The sequence below is a fragment of the Danio rerio genome, chromosome 20 (assembly GCF_049306965.1).
Source record: "Danio rerio strain Tuebingen ecotype United States chromosome 20, GRCz12tu, whole genome shotgun sequence".
In the NCBI taxonomy this organism is placed as follows: Eukaryota; Metazoa; Chordata; class Actinopteri; order Cypriniformes; family Danionidae; genus Danio; species Danio rerio.
In genome coordinates this window covers 42,266,676-42,285,988 of record NC_133195.1, presented here as the reverse complement: position 1 = coordinate 42,285,988, position 19,313 = coordinate 42,266,676, and the positions used below count along the sequence as shown (strand labels likewise).

Here is a 19,313-nt window from a genome sequence, read left to right as displayed (position 1 = left end):
CTTTCTCCTTGTGTCATTTCATTATTACACACAACCCATTTTCAGATTTTTATTTTTTTGTTTTATTTTTATGTTTAGGTTTGGGTTTTTACCAAAATCACGTTCAATTCCATGTCAACAGCTCCATTAGGTATATTATTACTTTTACTATTATATTATTACTTATTATGTACACAATACTTATTTTCCTGCTGTATTTTGGTGCATTTGAACAAAACAGATTTATTAAACAGATATATTTATTAAATAATATTTTAGCCACTGAAAATCTTTACAAATAAAAGATAATACATTTAAATTCATGCAAAAAACTGCAAAAAACAATAACTAAATACAACATTTTAACAAAATTGTAAAAAAAAAAATTTAGTTTTGTATTTTAAATCTTTATTATATATATTTCCCTAACATTTAAATTTGGTAATGGAAACTGTAACTGATGACTTCCATAGTATTTTCACTCCTACTAAGGATGTCAATGGTTACAGGTTTCCGACATTCCTCAAAACAACTTATTTTGTGTTCAACAGAGAAAGAAAACTCATAAAGGTTTGAAATCACTTGAGACAGAGTAAATGGTGAGATTTTTGGTTGAACTTTTCCCTTTAAGCGAAGCTATATTGATTTGAGTGTGAACATATATACGAGACTGAGAGGAGTGTTAGTCATCAGCACAGACACAATCAGGCCATTATACAGGCCATCTCAATGAGTGTGAATGTGATTGGATGGCCGAGACACTTTAATCTGCGATCTGAATCCTCTGGTCATGATTGCAGCCACTCAAACTGTTGCCTCTGCGCTCAGTGAATTCGTGATGGGACTCTCGCTCTTCTCTCACGCCACTGGACCTTCAGACTGCCTTAAGCACAGCCTTTTAGCTTTAGCTCTGTTTTTTAATTACCACTGTGCATCACTAAACAAAAAACACAAAACTAATAACTTTGACTAATACTGAACTAAATGTAATCTTAAACGGAAAGTTAACCCCAAAAATGATATATAACCGATTTTCAAAACTTGTAGGACTGGCTTTCTTTTGTGAAACATAAAATAAGTCACTCCTCTTGTCTTTTCCACACAGGAAAACAAAATTAGACATAATTAAATATTTAATTAATTAATATAGTAATATAGTTTATATATATATATATATATATATATATATATATATATATATATATATATATATATATATATATATATATATATATATATATATATATATACGCACACATTTATACAAATAAATTTCTCTCAGTTTATTAACTAAAATACGTTTCTTATTTTTGGCTGACTTTATATTTTAATTATTTATTTTAGTATTTTACATAATTTTATTATTTACATTATTATACTATGCATTATAAGTAGTAAAAACTTACTCTTTCTGACAGGAAATTTGTTATGGGCATCACAATATTGCTGAAGACTATAATTATTATGCTAAGATTCTCTTAATTCAATTCAATTCATAAATCGCATTTACAATGTGGATTGTGTCAAAGCAGCTTCAAATAAATCATAGTCATAGTAAATTGGAACTCTTAACTCTTGTTAAGTGATCCTCCTACTGCTACAAAGGATTTCTTATATCTGTTCAACCAACACTTAGAGACTCTATATCTCCTACCAGAGGGAATCAATTCATAATGTGGAAACAAAAAATGAGTTGGATAATTCAGAATCTTTTCCACCTGATTGAGAACAGAATTCTCATATAACACTTGAGGATTAAATCATTCCTCATGCCTGACAATTTTCCATCCTGTCTTTAAGAGATGCATTTACTTAGATTAACACCGTACAGATAGGTTACCAAACCACACTGTGATACCATACCGGACAATGCTTTCAAGAGCAACTTTATAAAACAAAATCATAAGCTTCATGTTAACTCCAAAGAGATGTAACCTCCATAAAAATACAATCTCTGATAAAAATGAGGACAAAGCCATTCTATGTGTGTTTTCCATGTGAAAGAACTGTCAATGTAAATGCCCCAGTACTTATAGGTCTCTGACTGAGTAATAGGATGGTCATGTACAACCAACTGACGATGGTCACCAATACACTTTGGGGCAAATACAATCTCTTCAGCTTTCTTAGTATTTATTTTTAGCTTATTTTTATCACATCAATCAACAAACTGGCTAATTTCTGACTGGTAGATAACATCACTATTCTTATAAAGTAAACTTAGTAAAACTATAGTGCTCAGCTATGATTAATCGAATTCATAATAAAAGTTTGCTTTGACATAATATATGTGTGTGTATTGTACATTTTTATTATGTATATGTGAAACACACACACACACAGACACAAAGCTATATAAAACAATTCTGTTACATAGGTATATACAATTTTATCATATATAACTTAACTTTTATTATATATGTATATATATTTAAGGTTTATTAGTTATTGCATTTACTAACATGAACTAATCATGAACAACACATGTACAGCATTTATTAATCATAATTGAACATTTACTAATGCATTATTAACATCCAAGTCCATGCTTGTTAACATTAGTTAATGCACCATGATTTAACATGAACTAACAATGAACTACTGTATTTTCATTAACTAACGTTAATTAACATGAACAAATACAGTAGTAGATGTATTGTTCATTGTTTGTTCATGTTAGTAAATGCATTAATTAACATTAACTAATGAACCTTCTTGTAAAGTGTGACCATATATTTATATATAAAATATTTCCGAAATATGTGCATAAATTTTTCCAGTACTGGGTTGCAGCTGGAAGGGCATCCACTGTGTAAAAAATTTGCTGGATAAGTTGACGGGATAAGTAAACAAACAGCACCTCAACTTAAAATACCCGGCAGGCAATCCCAAGTTTTTCATAGCAAACTGTGAGATATGTAATGTTGCCGTCATCAACTTTATAATATCTCCAGAGCGCAGACATACACCCCAGCCACAAAGTGCACCTGTTCATAGACTTTCAATAGCATTCTCATCTGAATTTTTTTTTTTTTAGGTCAAAGGCCATATTGATTAAAACGTAAAATCAATATTATTTGGTGGATAAAGCAAGAACAAGAAATGACTTATTTCTCGATCTCTGTCTTAATGGCATCTTGTCCTGATCAGGAGGTAACATCCGATTCTGATCGAGTCTGAAGCCGAGTGATCGGGCACGATTTCCAATCACGTGATAAGATCTGGACATCCCTATTTATAATAATAAATATACACAGTACACACACTTAAATTATGTTCATAAATAAAGTATATAATTAGTTTAATAATAAATAAAATAAATAAAGAATAATATAAATTATAATCAATTTTGTCTCTTCCTGACACAGATCTATAATAGATACTGAGAAATACAGCACATAATGTCATATGGCCTATTTTTATTTGACCTCAAAGGTGAATAGTTTATACCAAACCTTTTTTATGTGTGTTTATGATGGAAGTGTTTTATACTGGGTGTTTTTCTTTGTTTTATTGTGAATGAATAAACCATTACCTTGGGTGGGATTGTGGCTCTCCCAGAACACCTTGAGCAGCTCAGAAAATTTGATTTTCTGAGGCTCAAAGACCACCCGGACCACCTCTGTGTGTCCTGTTTTACCTGTGTGATGAAGACAAGCAGAGGTGAATGAGCAATCATCACAAACACACAAACAATTTATGAGACATTTTCCTCATAGAGACCAACACATGTCCCCACAAGGTCAAAACAAACTATCATTGCTATGCTTGTTGAGAACAATGTAAAGAATTCCAGGACACACATGCGATTACACTCATAATGGGGTTTTGTGTTTTATGGGGACGTTGACTGTGATTTTTATACCGTTCAGATTGTATATATTATGCATTCCTACTCCTTAACCCAATTTACACAGGAAACAAATAGCCTTTTTATATTTTTAAAGTTTGAGTCTGTGTGATTTATGAGTCGTTTTTCCTCATGGGGACCAAAACATGTCCCCACAAGGTCAAAAAGTACTGGTTTTGCTTCAATTGTGGGGACAAGGTGATGAATACCAGGACATTCTCTCTCTCTCACGCACACACACGCACACACGTTAAACAGGGTTGGCCCATCTCTCTTGTTGCAGTGGGTCATGGAGGGCCACAAATCTCGACTCAATGGGCTGCATCTTTAGCGAAAGGGTCAATCCTCCACTCTGATTAATTTTATGTTTCTCTGACCCCGTTGTAAAAGTACAAGGACAGTGGGTCTACCTCAAAAAGAAAACCACAGAAAAAAATTTCCTTTGGCAGGACTCGTGAAAACAAGAAATTACTTTGCAATGACTCATTGCGGGTTGAGCATCAAACAAACAGGAGCACAATGCGTTACATCCTCAAGCTGATGATTAGAGTCTCTTTACGGCCGCATTCAGACAACAGCACAGCCATTAGCAGCAATCCAGAAGAAGAGCAGAAGTGGCGCAGGCTCAGATCAAAGTGAGAATTGCTGATGTCTTTTCCTTTTCAGCGACTTTAAAACAACAAGCACTGAGAAAAATGTTACGCTTTTTTTTTTTTTTTTTTACTTTTCATATAGAAAGCATTGAAGATTTATCAAAGTAGTTTAAGACTTTAAATATGTTCACATCAGGCCTGCTGGATGAGTTAAAACACAATGGGAACATTTACTGCAGCAGCTGATAATACTTTATTTCCAACAAATGACTGCATAGTCTAGAAAGGCAAAAGCACAATTGTTCTTGTTTGCACTAAATAAAATTAGAAAAAAAGCCTCACAAAACAAACTATGTTACTTAGCACATGGGTTTTTAGTTTTGACCTGGGGAGTCCTGTAAAAAAATATATTTTCTGGGCAAAACAAAACAAAACAAAGCAAAAAAAAAAAAAAAAAAAAGAGAAAAGAAATAAAAGAAAAAAGAAAAGAAAAGAAAAAAAACGTCACAGTGCAAAAGAACTGTTAAGAACATGGTTAAACAAAGGTTAAAACAAAGGTTAAAACAAAACAAAACTAAATAAATTAAATGTCAAAATGAACCTCATCCTGATTAAACGAAGGCTTAAAACAAAGCAAAGCAAATGAAAATGAAACAAAGTAAAGTAAAAAAAAAAGCAAATTTAAAAATCTTTAAAATGTTTTATCCAAAAATTTAAAATACTTGTATAAGTTCATCCTTCTAATACAGTTTATTATTTGCAACATTAATAAAAACATTAAATATAATTTATTATCTAATTACAATAACTTTTTTACTCATTACAGTTTTGCAATCATTATTACTCAATTGATACAAATAATACTATTAATTTTTATACGTTCACTTGTAGTTTAATTTAATTTTAATCTATATATCTATATCTTAATAAAACATGAGGTGGTTTAAATCTAATTGTACATTTTTATTCAGTTAAGTATTATTTTATTTATTCATTTTTGTTCAAAGAAGATGCATTCAATTTATTCATTTATTCTGAACGTCCTATTCATGGAAGAATCCTAAAATGTAACATGATTTCCATGCAAGCAGCAATTTTAAAATAACATGCACATAATAACTAATTTAATGAATTTTCCCGTATGTATGTGTCTATATTCATTTATGCTCATTTTAATTTTAATTTAATTTCTGTATGTTTATGCATATCAGAAAATTAATCCTGAAATTTGTGATTATTGTAAGTCTATTCAATGAATATATAAAACTTATTTAACAATAAATAAATAAATAAATAAATAAATAAATAGATAAATAAATGAATAAATAAATAAACGAATAAGTGAATAAATAAATGAATACATAAATAAAGGAATGAATGAATAAATAAATAAATAAATAAATAAATAACCCTCCTTTGAATTTCTTTTCTTTATGAAATATTTACCATATTATGTTTAACAAAGTATACAAAGTATCACAGTATTTCCTAAAATATTTTTTTCTTCTGGAGAACGTCTTGTTAATTTGGCTAGAATAAAAGCAGTTTTTAATTTTAAGGTCAATATTATTAGCCTACTTAAAGAAATTTTGTCTATCGTCTACAAAACATGTTTAAAAATGTGTTAAAAAAAACATTTTTCATTAAATATAAATTGGGGGGGGGGGATATAGAGGAGGGCTAATAATTCAGGAGAGCTTATAATTCAACTGTATTTTATGCTCTTATCTATACAGTGCAATGGGATTTTAGCAGCGATTGAAATGGCTGTGACTAGAACCCTAAACTGAAAAAAGCCAGATCCTAATTCCATATCTCCCATCATTAATTTATTACCAGAGAAGTGTGCTTAATAATCTCAGCTTCAGTCTTATGGGGGGCGTCCTCTACGTTATCTCCAGTAAATCTATATTGCTTTGATATTAAAAAAGTAATAAAGGACTAACCTGTGGGGTTATTTTCATTACCAGGCAGGACGACAGAGGGCTAGTAACATTATCAGAGCTGAGATATGGAAAAAAGCAAAGTCGTGCCATTGCCCATATTCACTCAGAGCTGGAGCTTTAGTTGATGGTCAAACTCTACTGCTATAATGTAAGAGTCCATTTAGAGGAGCAGCTCTTTCCTGCAGACACTCAATTAAACACAGGAGCACACCAAATGTATTAAAGGCTTTCTGGTGACTGTGAACTGTACATACAAAAATAGAAAAAACTTAGTATAATTATTATTAGTATCAATTATTATTATTATTATTATTATTATTATTATTATTATTATTATTGTTATTATTATTATTATTATTATCATAGCACTGTTCTTTTTATTTGGATACATTTATTAATATACAATCTTATTTTACTCTATATTATTATTATTACTATTATTATAGTACTGTTATTTTTGAAAAAATAAAATTCATTCATTCAATTATTTGTTATAAATGATAAACAGTAAAATAAATAAACACTTTGGATTGTTAGTAATACTAATTGTTGTTGTTGTTGTTATTATTAAACATTTATATATATATATATATATATATATATATATATATATATATATATATATATATATATATATATATATATATATATATATATATATATATATTATTGTTTTTATAAATGTTAAACAATAAAATGAAATAAAATAAAATAAAGTAAATATTTTTGGTTACAACTACTACTAATAATAATAATAATAATAATAATTATCATAATAATTATTATAAATTTTTTATTATTATTAATATTATTATTTTAGTATTATACATTTTTTTATTATTATTATCATTATACATTGATAAAATAATAATTACTAAACAATAAACAATAATAATTATTAATATTACTTCATTATTATTAAATAATACCAATATTATTATTATTATTAATAATAATAATAATTTAGCACTTATTTTTTATAAATTTGAACATTTATTCATATAATATAACTTAATAAGATAAAACAAAACAAAATTAAATACACATTTGACTATGCTGTTATAGATTATAATATAATATTATCATGCACTTATATTGTATTATATATGAAAAATTCTGTGTGTTTATATATATATATATACACAATTTCAAGGCTGATACTTAAAAAAAAAATCATCATCTTTAAAAACCATCATCAGTAATTTTTCATTTTGTTGAAGCATGCGAGTTCTTAAACCATCATTATCACAATTCAAAAACTACCAAAATCTGACCCCAAACCAACCTTTTATTTTCTCACCAAAGCTAAATTTACAATGTTAACATTAGCCATCGATTAACTCCCTATATGCATCTTTGTGCATCTATCTTAATCTCTCTCTTTTTGTAGAAAACATTTAACACAAAACACACAGTCTGGCATAAACAGAAAGAGCTCAAGTGTACATTTCTGCATGTAACCCTCAGTCAGTATATTATGCAAATGACCCCGCATCGGTGATAAGACAATGGCTCTGTAATGGATGCATAAGAGCCGAGAGCATCATCCACAAACTGTGATCTGCATGTTGGCTTATGGAAGAGCAATGAACCCACTGAACTCCTTCCTACACTTCCCACTCTCTCTTTACATTCATGCATCTCTCTCTCTCTCTCTACGCCTCTCCATTTCTCTTCCTCTCCCTCTGCTCAGGTTTCTTCTCTTCTTCTTTACTCTTTGAAGCATCTCGTCTCCTCTTTTTCTTCATCTTCATCTCCTCAACCCCCACTTTTTTCCAGTGTAATCCCCTTCCCCTCCCCCAGCAGACTGAGCCACATCAAATCCGCTTTATTTTTTTCTCTCAAATACCATTTTTTTCCCCTAAATTCAGTTTTTCAGTTTCTTTAACTCCATTATAATATGCTTGTTAATTTAGATAAAGAAATAAATGGAAAAACCTTTCTTATACATATGTATTCAGCTTATTACAACTATATTTCAATATCATACATTAAAGCACAAACTTTACTAAAGCATGACGTAAACTACAGTCTCTGGACTTGTAGTATCGCTTCAACAAATATTTGAGCAATTTATAAAATATAAATCACTGTCTGAGAATATAGGCAAGGATTTACATATTACACCTGTGATTTTTAATAGTATTAAAGCCAAGTGTGAGCATATATTAATGCCATTGTGACAAAGAGATTTATTTTTGTATTAAAAGGTGCATGTTTTAAATTAATGCTGTTATTTTGAAGTTTTATTTATCAGAAAATTATCATTTTAAAAAATTACAAATTCTTGAGCAACAAACCTGTATTTTAAAATGATTCCAGAAGGATTGTAGAATACTGAAAATCACATGAATAAATTACATGATTGCATATATTAACAGTAAACAACTGTATTAAATTATATGGATGGATGGATGGATGGATGGATGGATGGATGGATGGATGGATGGATGGATGGATGGATGGATGGATGGATGGATGGATGGATGGATGGATGGATGGATGGATGGATGTTTGCTTGCTTGGGGATGATGTTTGATTAAGATGAATAGTTGGAAAGAAGAATGGATAGATGAATGGATGGGTGTGCGTATGGATGGATGGATGGATGGATGGATGGATGGATGGATGGATAAGTGGGTGGATGGATGTGTGGATGGATGGATGAATGAATGTTTGATTAGGATGGATTGATGGATGTTTGATTAGGATGAACTGATGGATGCATGGATGGACAGATGGATAGGCGGGTGGATGAGTTGATGATGGATGGATGAATGGAACAATAGATGAGGAGATAAATTGAATGATAGACGGAATGACAGATGCATGCATGGATGGATGGATGGATGGACGGGTGTTTGGATAAATGTTTGATTAGGAGGGATGGATGGATGGATGGATGGATTGATGCATGCATGGATGGATGGGTGTGTGGATGGATGAATGGATGGGTGTGTGGATAAATGTTTGATTAGGATGGATGGATGGATGGGTGTGTGGATGGATGGATGAATGGATGTTTGATTAAGATGAATGGATGGAAAGACGAATGGATAGATGAATGCATAGGTGTGTGGAGGGATGGATGGATGGATGTATGAATGAATGGATAGGTGGAAGATGGATGGATGGATGGGTGGGTGGAAAATAGATGGATGGATGGATGGAGGGATGGATGGATGGATGGATGGATGGACGGACGAGTGTGTGGATGGATGGATGGATGGATGGATGGATAAATGTATGAATGAATGAGTGTTTGATTAGGATGGATTGATGGATGTTTGATTAGGATGGACTGATTGATGGATGGAAAAATAGATGGAGAGAGGAATTAATGGATGGAATAACAGACCAATAGATGGATGGTAGGATGGATGGATGGATGCATGGATGGATGGATGTGTGGATGAAGGGATGGATGGATGGGTGTGTGGATGAATGTACGGGTGTGTGAATGGATGTTTTATTAGGATAGATGCATGGATGGACCGATGGAGGGGTGTGTGGTTGAATAGATGGATGGATGGGTGTGTGGATGGATGTGTGGATGGATGGATGGGTAGTTGCATGTTTGATTAGGATTGATAAATGGATGGATAAATAGATTTATATGATGCAAATGTCACGTTGTGTTGAATGTATGATGGTTTGTGTTGTGTGTGTTTCTGCTTGACATGTCTGTACACTTTAATCCCCTGTTGACACAAGCTCTTGTGCAGACAGAACTGAGATTAACAGAGAAACCGAGAGCCAATGAGTGCAGAGACAAAGCCAGACAGAGTGTGTGGATCACAGCGCATCCCTTCCCTTTCACACACATCAGGGAAATCCTGTGGATATGAGCAATTGCAACACCAAGCATACTGACTGCATTTTAAAATTTCATAGATATATGCATATACATTTCTGTATGAAGTTTGCATGTTCTCCCTGTATTTGCGTGGGTGTCCTCTGCGTGCTCCGGAGGAGATGAATTGGGTAGACTAAATTGTCTGTTGTGTATGTGAGTGAATGAGTGTGTATGGGTGTTTCCCAGTGATGGGTTGTAGCTGGAAGGGCTGTGAGAAACATATGCTGGATAGGTTGGCAGTTCATTCCTCTGTGGCAACCCCTGATTAATAACGGAACTAAGCCGAAAAGACAATAAATGAATGAATTAATTAAGTAATGAATGAGCGTTTGTATACATAACAGAAATCAAAAGAGTTTGATTACTAATAGACAGCTCATTAAGTGTTAAAAAATGACTAACCACAGGGTCTGTTCATTATTTCAATACTAAAAAGCACACACAAAAAAACAAAATAATTTAAGACATTATTAAGCTGTGTCCAAAATCCTCTACTTGTCTAGGTTCTATATTTGAATCTTGAACTTACATTGCAATGTAAAAAAAGTGTAGTACATATAAAAGTTTGGATGAGTATGAATAGAATTTGGATAAACTACATCCGCCATGTTGTCGTTATCACATTATCACAGTTGAGTCATTCATAAATTCTCTGGCATGTCCTCAAGGGACAAATTGGATGCACATTTCAGAAGTAGTTGGTCATCCGTGTGCTTCTTGTGTTTTTAAATAATAATGAATTCAAACATAATAGATAGAGCTACTGTATAAGGTCAAAGACTCTAGAATACACAAGACATGCCACTCGTATACTTTTGAATGGGGAAAAGCGTAACTGTCAATATGGCAAAAGAAGACCTGCCTTCTAGTAGAGGAGCCAATCAGCAATCGCTATAGAATGACAATTCTCCGGGGGAGGGGCTCGGACCAGACATGAGTTTTGGAAGATTTTGTGTGATTCGAATATTTAGAAACGAAACTAAAGAGACAGTCGTTGTTTAATTTTATTGATGATTCCTAATATGAAATTCAATCGTAAGCTTGGCAAGTAATTTTGGAGAATTTGATGTTTCCCAATTCAAACAGAATACTGCCCGAGAGGCGTTTCAAAGATGGCCACAGAGTGAAATGACTTGCCTTAAAGGGACTTTGATATTTGTTATTATTATTGTTGTTGTTGTTGTTGTTGTTGTTGTTGTTGTTGTTGTTGTTGTTGTTGTTGTTGTTGCTGTTGTTGCTGCTGCTGTTGTTGTTGTTGTTAATAATAATAAAGGTTATTGATAATAGTAATAATAATAATAATAATAAAGTTAATGTAAATAATATAAATAATAAAGGTTATTATTATTATTAATAATAATAAATGTTAGTATAATAATAATGATAATATGAATAATAATACATGAATAATATGAATCATATGAAAAACAATAATTATTATTATTAGTAGTAGTAGTAAATGTTAGTATTAATAAAAATTATAATAATATTATAAATTATAATAAAATGAATAATATGAATAACATTAGTTATCATTATTATTATTATTATTATTAATCATAATAATAAATGTTAGTATTAATATTAATAATAACAATTACAATAATAATAATAATAATAAATAATATGAATATAAAAAACAGTAATTCCTATTAGTAGTAGTATAATTACTAACATAATAATAATAATAAATAATAATATTTATTATTACTATTATTTTTATTATTTTTATTTTAGTACACAGAAAAGAATAAACAATACTTCCATTTCTTCTAAAACATGTTCCCTGTTACAAATATTGTCAGCACTGAAACCCTGTGAAGGGGCATTGAGTTTTGCTGATCATTTCAGTACTGTTCCTTCATTTCAGCACCAGTCAATGGACAGCTCCCTCTGAGCTTCACCACCCAGAGCTGAACACGCTTCAGCTCTGACCACCTGCTGAATCAGCACACCTGACTACACTCCAGCTTTGATTGGGAAAATATGTAGAGCTTCTGAGAAAAAGAGTGAATTTTTGACAAGAATGCCCTGCAGCGAGATGCATGCTTGCTTTATGTCCTCTAAACTTGAAGTGAGGAATGTTTATGTACTGTGAGCAAGACCATTAAAGCAAATTCGCTTGATAAGAAATCGTTGTGACTGAACAGTGTGCTAAAGCAGAGAAATGGAGAAAGTTCTGGAGATCAAAGCTCAGGCCTGTCATGCTCTTCTAGATGGAGAAAAAACTACGAGAGCTGTGAAGAACTTTTGCTTTCACTCAACTAAACAGAATTATTTGACACAGTTTATTTTACAAAAACAATCGTTTGGGTCTGAACATTTGTTTCATGCGTTTGAAAGACTCTCAAATGCTTATATATTACAAGCTGCATTTATTTGATGCTAAAATCAGATTTTTTTTTAATGAATGGACAGTTTAAAAACACATTTACAGATATTCATTTAGCAGATGCCTTTATTCAACACACTAAAAAACAAAAATATATTTTTGTCACTCGTTTAAACTACTTATTTAAAATAAGCTGAAACAAATTACTTGAGGTTTTTTGGGGGGGCAACTTAATTGTTTTATATTAAATCCACTTAAATTTGTACATTGTAAATATTGCAGAGCTCCACACAATTTACTCATGTTGTAAACACTGTAAAAATGTATTGGTCTAAATTCCCCAGTGATTTTTGGATGTGCAAAGCTTGACAGCAATAAAAAGTGTTTTTAGACTGAATTCAATTAAACTGAATAATACAAAAGTAGTATATTAGCCTGCTAATATATTACTGCAACAAGAATGTTATCATAATAAGTAAATCATTTTACTTCCAGCACCTGCAATGTGTTGGAAGGAATGAGAAACTGCTACTAGGATGTGCACAAATGACTAACTGTTTTGAGAAATGCATTAACTGTTGTGCAAATGTAAAAGTGTTGTGAGAAATGCACCAAAGGGACTGAGAAAAACTGTAAGATGAATGGCATCTGGATATGCCTTTAGATATATCACCGGAATAAAAAAAACAAGACAGATAGAACGATAGATAGACAGACAGACAGACAGACAGACAGACAGAAAGACAGATCATTAGAATGATTGAGAACAATAGCAGGATAGATAGAATAATAGAACGATAAATAGAGCGATAGATAGAATGATAGACAGACAGACAGACAGACAGATAGACAGACCAATAGAATGATTCATAGATAGATAGATTAGATAGATAGATAGACAGACAGACAGACAGACAGACAGACAGACAGACAGACAGACAGACAGACAGACAGACAGACAGATAGATAGATAGATAGATAGATAGATAGATAGATAGATAGATAGATAGATAGATAGATAGATAGATAGATAGATAGATAGATAGATAGATAGATAGATAGATAGATAGATAGATAGATAGATAGATAGATAGATAGATAGATAGATAGATAGATAGATAGATAGATAGATAGATAGATAGATAGATAGATAGATAGAATGACAGACATACAGAACGATAGAATGACAGATAGACAGACAGACAGACAGACAGACAGACAGACAGATAGACAGATAGATAGATAGATAGATAGATAGATAGATAGATAGATAGATAGATAGATAGATAGATAGATAGATAGATAGATAGATAGATAGATAGATAGATAGATAGATAGATAGACAGATAGACAGACAGACAGACAGACAGACAGACATATGGTCTCGAAATGTGAGAATTGTACTCAGAGTATGTTCTTGCGCTGCCTGTAATTGCTCTCTTCTGGATAGAGATCTCTGCAGCTTTTCTTGTTAAGTCCTGCTTTCTTCCAGCTCGAGTGTCTATGTCCCAAGAGCCTCCTATCACACTGGCTTTATCCTGGCTTTAACTTGCCTCATTCTTTTAATTCTTGATATTTATCAAGCTTCCCATTCTTCTTTCGATCGGCCGCTGTTTGGCACTGGCACATCAAGCACCATTTCTGTTTTCCTCCAGTGTGCAGAATGATCACAGCTGCTGATTGCTCACATTGTAGCATCAATCATTTAGACCTGAATTGTGTCTGTCTTGCTGAATCTTGTAGAGTCAGTCAAGTTGTCTTTATTTTCGATATCGCTTTTCCGGTGTAGATTGTGTCAAAGCAGCTTAACATAAATTAGTGGGATAAAATAAAATGAAATAAAAACATAACATTTAAAAGTTAAAAATGTTTAAGATAAAATTAAATAAATGTAAAAAATAAAATAAAAATATATTATAATAAATTAAACATTTTTACAATACATTAAAATAAAAATAAAAAGATTAAATAAAAAATAATTTTAAATAAAGAATTACAAAAAAAATTAAATTAAACAATTAAAAAAATTACAATTACATTAAGTTAAATTAAATTAAATTAAATAAACTAAATTTGAAAATGTTAAATAAAATAAAATTTTAAAAGTAGATATACAGTTGCCACTTTTGAATGTTTTAGTGGAAATCATAATACATTTTAAAATTCCTTAATAAATTTTGGGCTCAGAATAATAAAAAATTATCAATGAAAATTCATTAACACAATTGCTGTTTTAGTTAGATTAATTTTAATCAAATAAACGGATTTTAATCAAATGCAAACCTAGCATTTAGCCTCCTTCAGTCATTGCATTTTCTATTCAGTCGCTGTCATGAAAAGCAAAAGCTAGCTTTAGTAGTCAGTACCTATAAACTGAATATATGGAACGTGTGTACAGTGTTCAGCGTAAAAGAGTACATTGCCTCTGAAAGATTTTTGTCCATTTCTCAGTGATTATGAGACAGATTTTTACTCTACAGTTAAATATTATTTACTGTTATCATGGCAAAGATAAAAGAAATTAGTTATTAGAAATGATGCATTAAATCTAATATGTTTAGAAATGTATTGAAAACATCTGCTCGCTGTTAAACAGAAATTGGGGAAAAAAGTAAACAGGGGGGTTAGGTTCAACTGTAGTTTTACTAACTCTTTTCTATTAACTCAATTCTTTTATCTTTGCCATGATAACAGTAAATACTATTTGACTAGATGTTTTTCAAGACACTTCTACACAGCCTAAAGTGACATTTAAAGGCTTAACTAGGTTTATTAGGTTAACTAGGCAGGTTAAGGTAATTAATTAGGCAAGTTATTGTATAAGGATGGTTTGTTCTGCAGACAATCGAAAACAGATATAGTTTAAAGGGGCTAATAATTTTGTCCTTAAAATGTTTATTTAAAAATTATAAATTGCTTTTATTCTAGCCAAAATAAAACAAATAAGACTTTCTCCAGAAGAAAAAAATATTATCAGACAAATAGTGAAAATATTATAAACATTCAAGGGGGGCTAATAATTATGACTTCAACTAATATATATATATATATATATATATATATATATATATATATATATATATATATATATATATATATATATATATATATATATATATATATATATATATATATATATATACACATACACGTGTCTGTTATATATGTTATATAGTTATATATGATGCAATATGCAGTTGCAGTTAAATATGATGAAATTATTTTAAAGATTTCCCAGGTGATGTTTAACAGAACAAAGGCATTTTTTAACAGTATTTCCTAATATATTTCTCTTGTTGAGAAATTCTTATTTTGTTTATTTTTTTTTATTCTTATTTTATATAGTTTGACTGGAATGCATATTTTTATTATTATTTAAAAAAAATTAGTAATTAAAAAGTAATTAAAAATTAATAGTTAGTAATTAAAAATCTTATCTTTAAAATGTGCTGAAAAAGTCTTCTCCTCTTCAAACATCATTTAGAATATAAGTGAAAAGCTTGGTGACCATGCAGGTAAAGTCATTACATACATAATTTATGATGCTCAAATTGTTTAAACATTGTTATACGTGGCTGAAGTGTGAGTCAAATTCCAAGATTTGAAATTGCCATAGTTTCACCGCAAATCATAGGTTTGCAATTTTTTTTTAAGGCTGAGTGTGGATCAGACATACCAGTGCAGACCTCCTCATAGGTAGGGTTTGGGGTGTAACCGCCTGAATAGCCCACTTGAGTGGAATAAACCCCCTTTTGCCTCCAGAATTTCCTCTCCGCTCCCCAGAAACAACCCATACCTGAATTAAAAGATAGATACAAGACAAGATATAATGTCAGATATAATACAAAAATTTTGTATTATTTAAGGATATATCAAAGAAAACCGTGGATTCAATAACCATTCATCCATATTACAAGCTCAAAAACAGACAAATGTCATGCACTTTAGAGAACATGTAATTTTGAGCGTTTGAAGTCATATGGACTAATTTCATAATACTCACAAGAGGCTTTTATCAGTATTTTTTCTGCTTTGGTGCCAGGGTTATTGTTTAGGGAGTGTTCATATTAGACATTAAACCCCATAACCACAAAACCATAAATGTAAATGTAAACCATGTAAACCATATTCTGTGAGACCGGCAACATTATGCACATGAATATTACATGTTCAGCTGATGAGCTGTATTAATGTTTGTACTGGACTTTTTGGAAAGATATATGCTAAATGTTGGCTGTGTGTAACAAACTATGTTTACCTCGATCCACTTAAATAATATAATATAATGTATTAAAGTAATGTAATATAATAAATATAATAAGATAAAGTAATATAATGTTATATATTAAATATAATATAATATAATATAATATAATATAATATAATATAATCAAGTAATAGAATGTAATATAATAAATATAATATAATATGATAAAGAAATATAAGGTTATATATTAAATATATTAAAATATAATATAACATAACATAATATAATATAATATAATATAATATATTATAATATAATATAATCAAGTAATAGAATGTAATATAATAAATATAATATGATAAAGTAATATAAGGTTATATATTAAACATATTAAAATATAATGTAATATAATGAATATAATATAATAAAGTAATATATTGTTATATATTAAATCTTTTAAAATATAATAAATATAATATAATATAATAAATATAATATAATATAATAAACATAATATAATTTAATATAATATAATATGATAAAGTAATATAGTGTAATATATTAAATATAATATAATATAATATAATATAATATAATATAATATAATATAATAATAATATAATATAATATAATATAATATAATATAATATAATATAATATAATATAATATAATATAATATAATATAATATAATAATATAATATAATATAATATAATATAATATAATATAATATAATATAATATAATATATAAGGCTTGGCCAAAAAGAATATGTCTGCTGTATCCTCCATTATATCCACATCCTCCACATTTTTCGAGGTGACACTTCAAGGAGCCTTTGAATTGGTATAGCCTTTGTTGTGCAGTGGTAACACAACTGGCCTTTGAAGGACGAAGCTCTAGTTCCCTAGTGCAAGTCTATTAGTTACCATGGTTACCTACTGTGTCCACCTGTTCCTTGTTCATTTGCTCATTTGATCATGTTATTTATACTCCCTGATGATTTCAGGACGTTCATCTGAATTTGTTGTTGCAAAACTGTAAGATTTTGTGCAATTTTCTTTTTTTCGACACATTTAAATGAATATAATGGCTGGTATTAGGATCCATTTGTTCCTACAAAAATCTTCACCTGCATGTGATATTTAGACATTTTAATAATCCTGAATAAGATTCAAATTTTAGCAGAAATTATAAAAGTAACACGTGTTTCTTGAACAGCATATTAGATTGAAGATTGAAGAATCTTGTGGCATTGAAGACCTGAGCTGTAAATTGTTTCCCCATATTGTGGCACAGTTTCTAGAGAAACAGAATATTAAATAAGAAAACAGTGGGTGTTTTCTTAATGACATGAACAGATGAACTGTGGATTAGGGTCTGTCTGTGGACTGCAAGACAGGGGCGTAACATCAAGGGGCCTTAGGGGCATAACTTGTAGTACGTTACAGGCGTAACTTGAAGTTATAGAGACATGTCAAAACTATGTTGTCGGCAAGATGGCGCTGTACATCAGTTATTAACATCTACATCTTCCCCAACCCTAAACCCAACCATCATAGTTATTCATGTCTACAACTCTCCCAAACCTAAACCCAACAATCACAGTTATTAACTTCTACACCTTCCCCAAACCTAAACGCAAGCATCACAGTTAATAACATATATCATCCCCAAACCTTAACCTAACTATCACAGTTATTAATGTCTACACCTTCCCCAACTCTAAACCTAACTATCATAGTAAATAATGTCTACAACTACGCAACCCTTAACCCAACCATTATAGTTGTTAATGTTTACAACTACCCCAACCCTTAACCCAACCCAACCTAATTATCATGACAAAACTGATGGAGAAGTCAGAGAGTGGAGTTGCTAAATGAATGAATGCAATAATAAATCAAATGAATAGGTTGTTGATAAATTTGGAGAAAACTCATGAAAACATTTGATGAAAATGTTCTCAGGAAAGTATTTCCGCCATTTTGCCAACAACACCTCATTATGACATCTCGTATGTTTCACTGGGATTTTGATAACTGCAAGTTACTACTCAAAATTACTACAAGTTACGCCTTGCAGTCTGCAGACAGGTAGACTTGGAATTTTTCACCACAAGACCAGCAATGTGAGCTAGCACAATCATACAATCAGTTTTGATTTAGTTTGTACTTTAAAATATATTGAATTAGAAAACTTCAAAATACTGCAATAATGCATATTTGATCAAATAAATGCAGTCTAGGCTTCTTTTAAAATCATTAGCCAAAAATATTCCCACCCCAAACATGTTAATCTGTGTTTTCCTCACCAAATTCTCCTTTGCTGTGTGTTTTTGTGCATTCTGCAGGGACTGATCTTCCTCTACTGCTGGCAAATCAACCCCTAAAAATCAAAGCTCTGTATTTTTATCTGTCTGAATTTACAATCCCAATAAAACGAAAGGCTCCTCCATCACGCATTTACTCAAGGCCAATAAAAACATATCAACCACCATAAAACTAACACCCGCTCTAAGCATTTATTACCAAATAATACTTTCCCCTCT

At 30.6% G+C, this 19,313-nt stretch overlaps 1 protein-coding gene across 3 annotated transcripts in view; it reads right to left on the bottom strand.

Annotated features, from left to right (window-relative positions):
• Positions 1-19,313, bottom strand: part of msraa (methionine sulfoxide reductase Aa) — a 136,467-nt gene that overhangs the window by 41,275 nt on the left and 75,879 nt on the right. For all 3 annotated transcript variants that reach the window (NM_001082893.2, XM_073933241.1, XM_073933240.1), the window contains 2 exons: positions 16,233-16,352; positions 3,515-3,619 (listed from right to left, as the gene is read on the bottom strand). In NM_001082893.2, the coding sequence (NP_001076362.1) occupies positions 3,515-3,619; positions 16,233-16,352 (225 nt within the window). The remainder of the gene's footprint in view (positions 1-3,514; positions 3,620-16,232; positions 16,353-19,313) is intronic.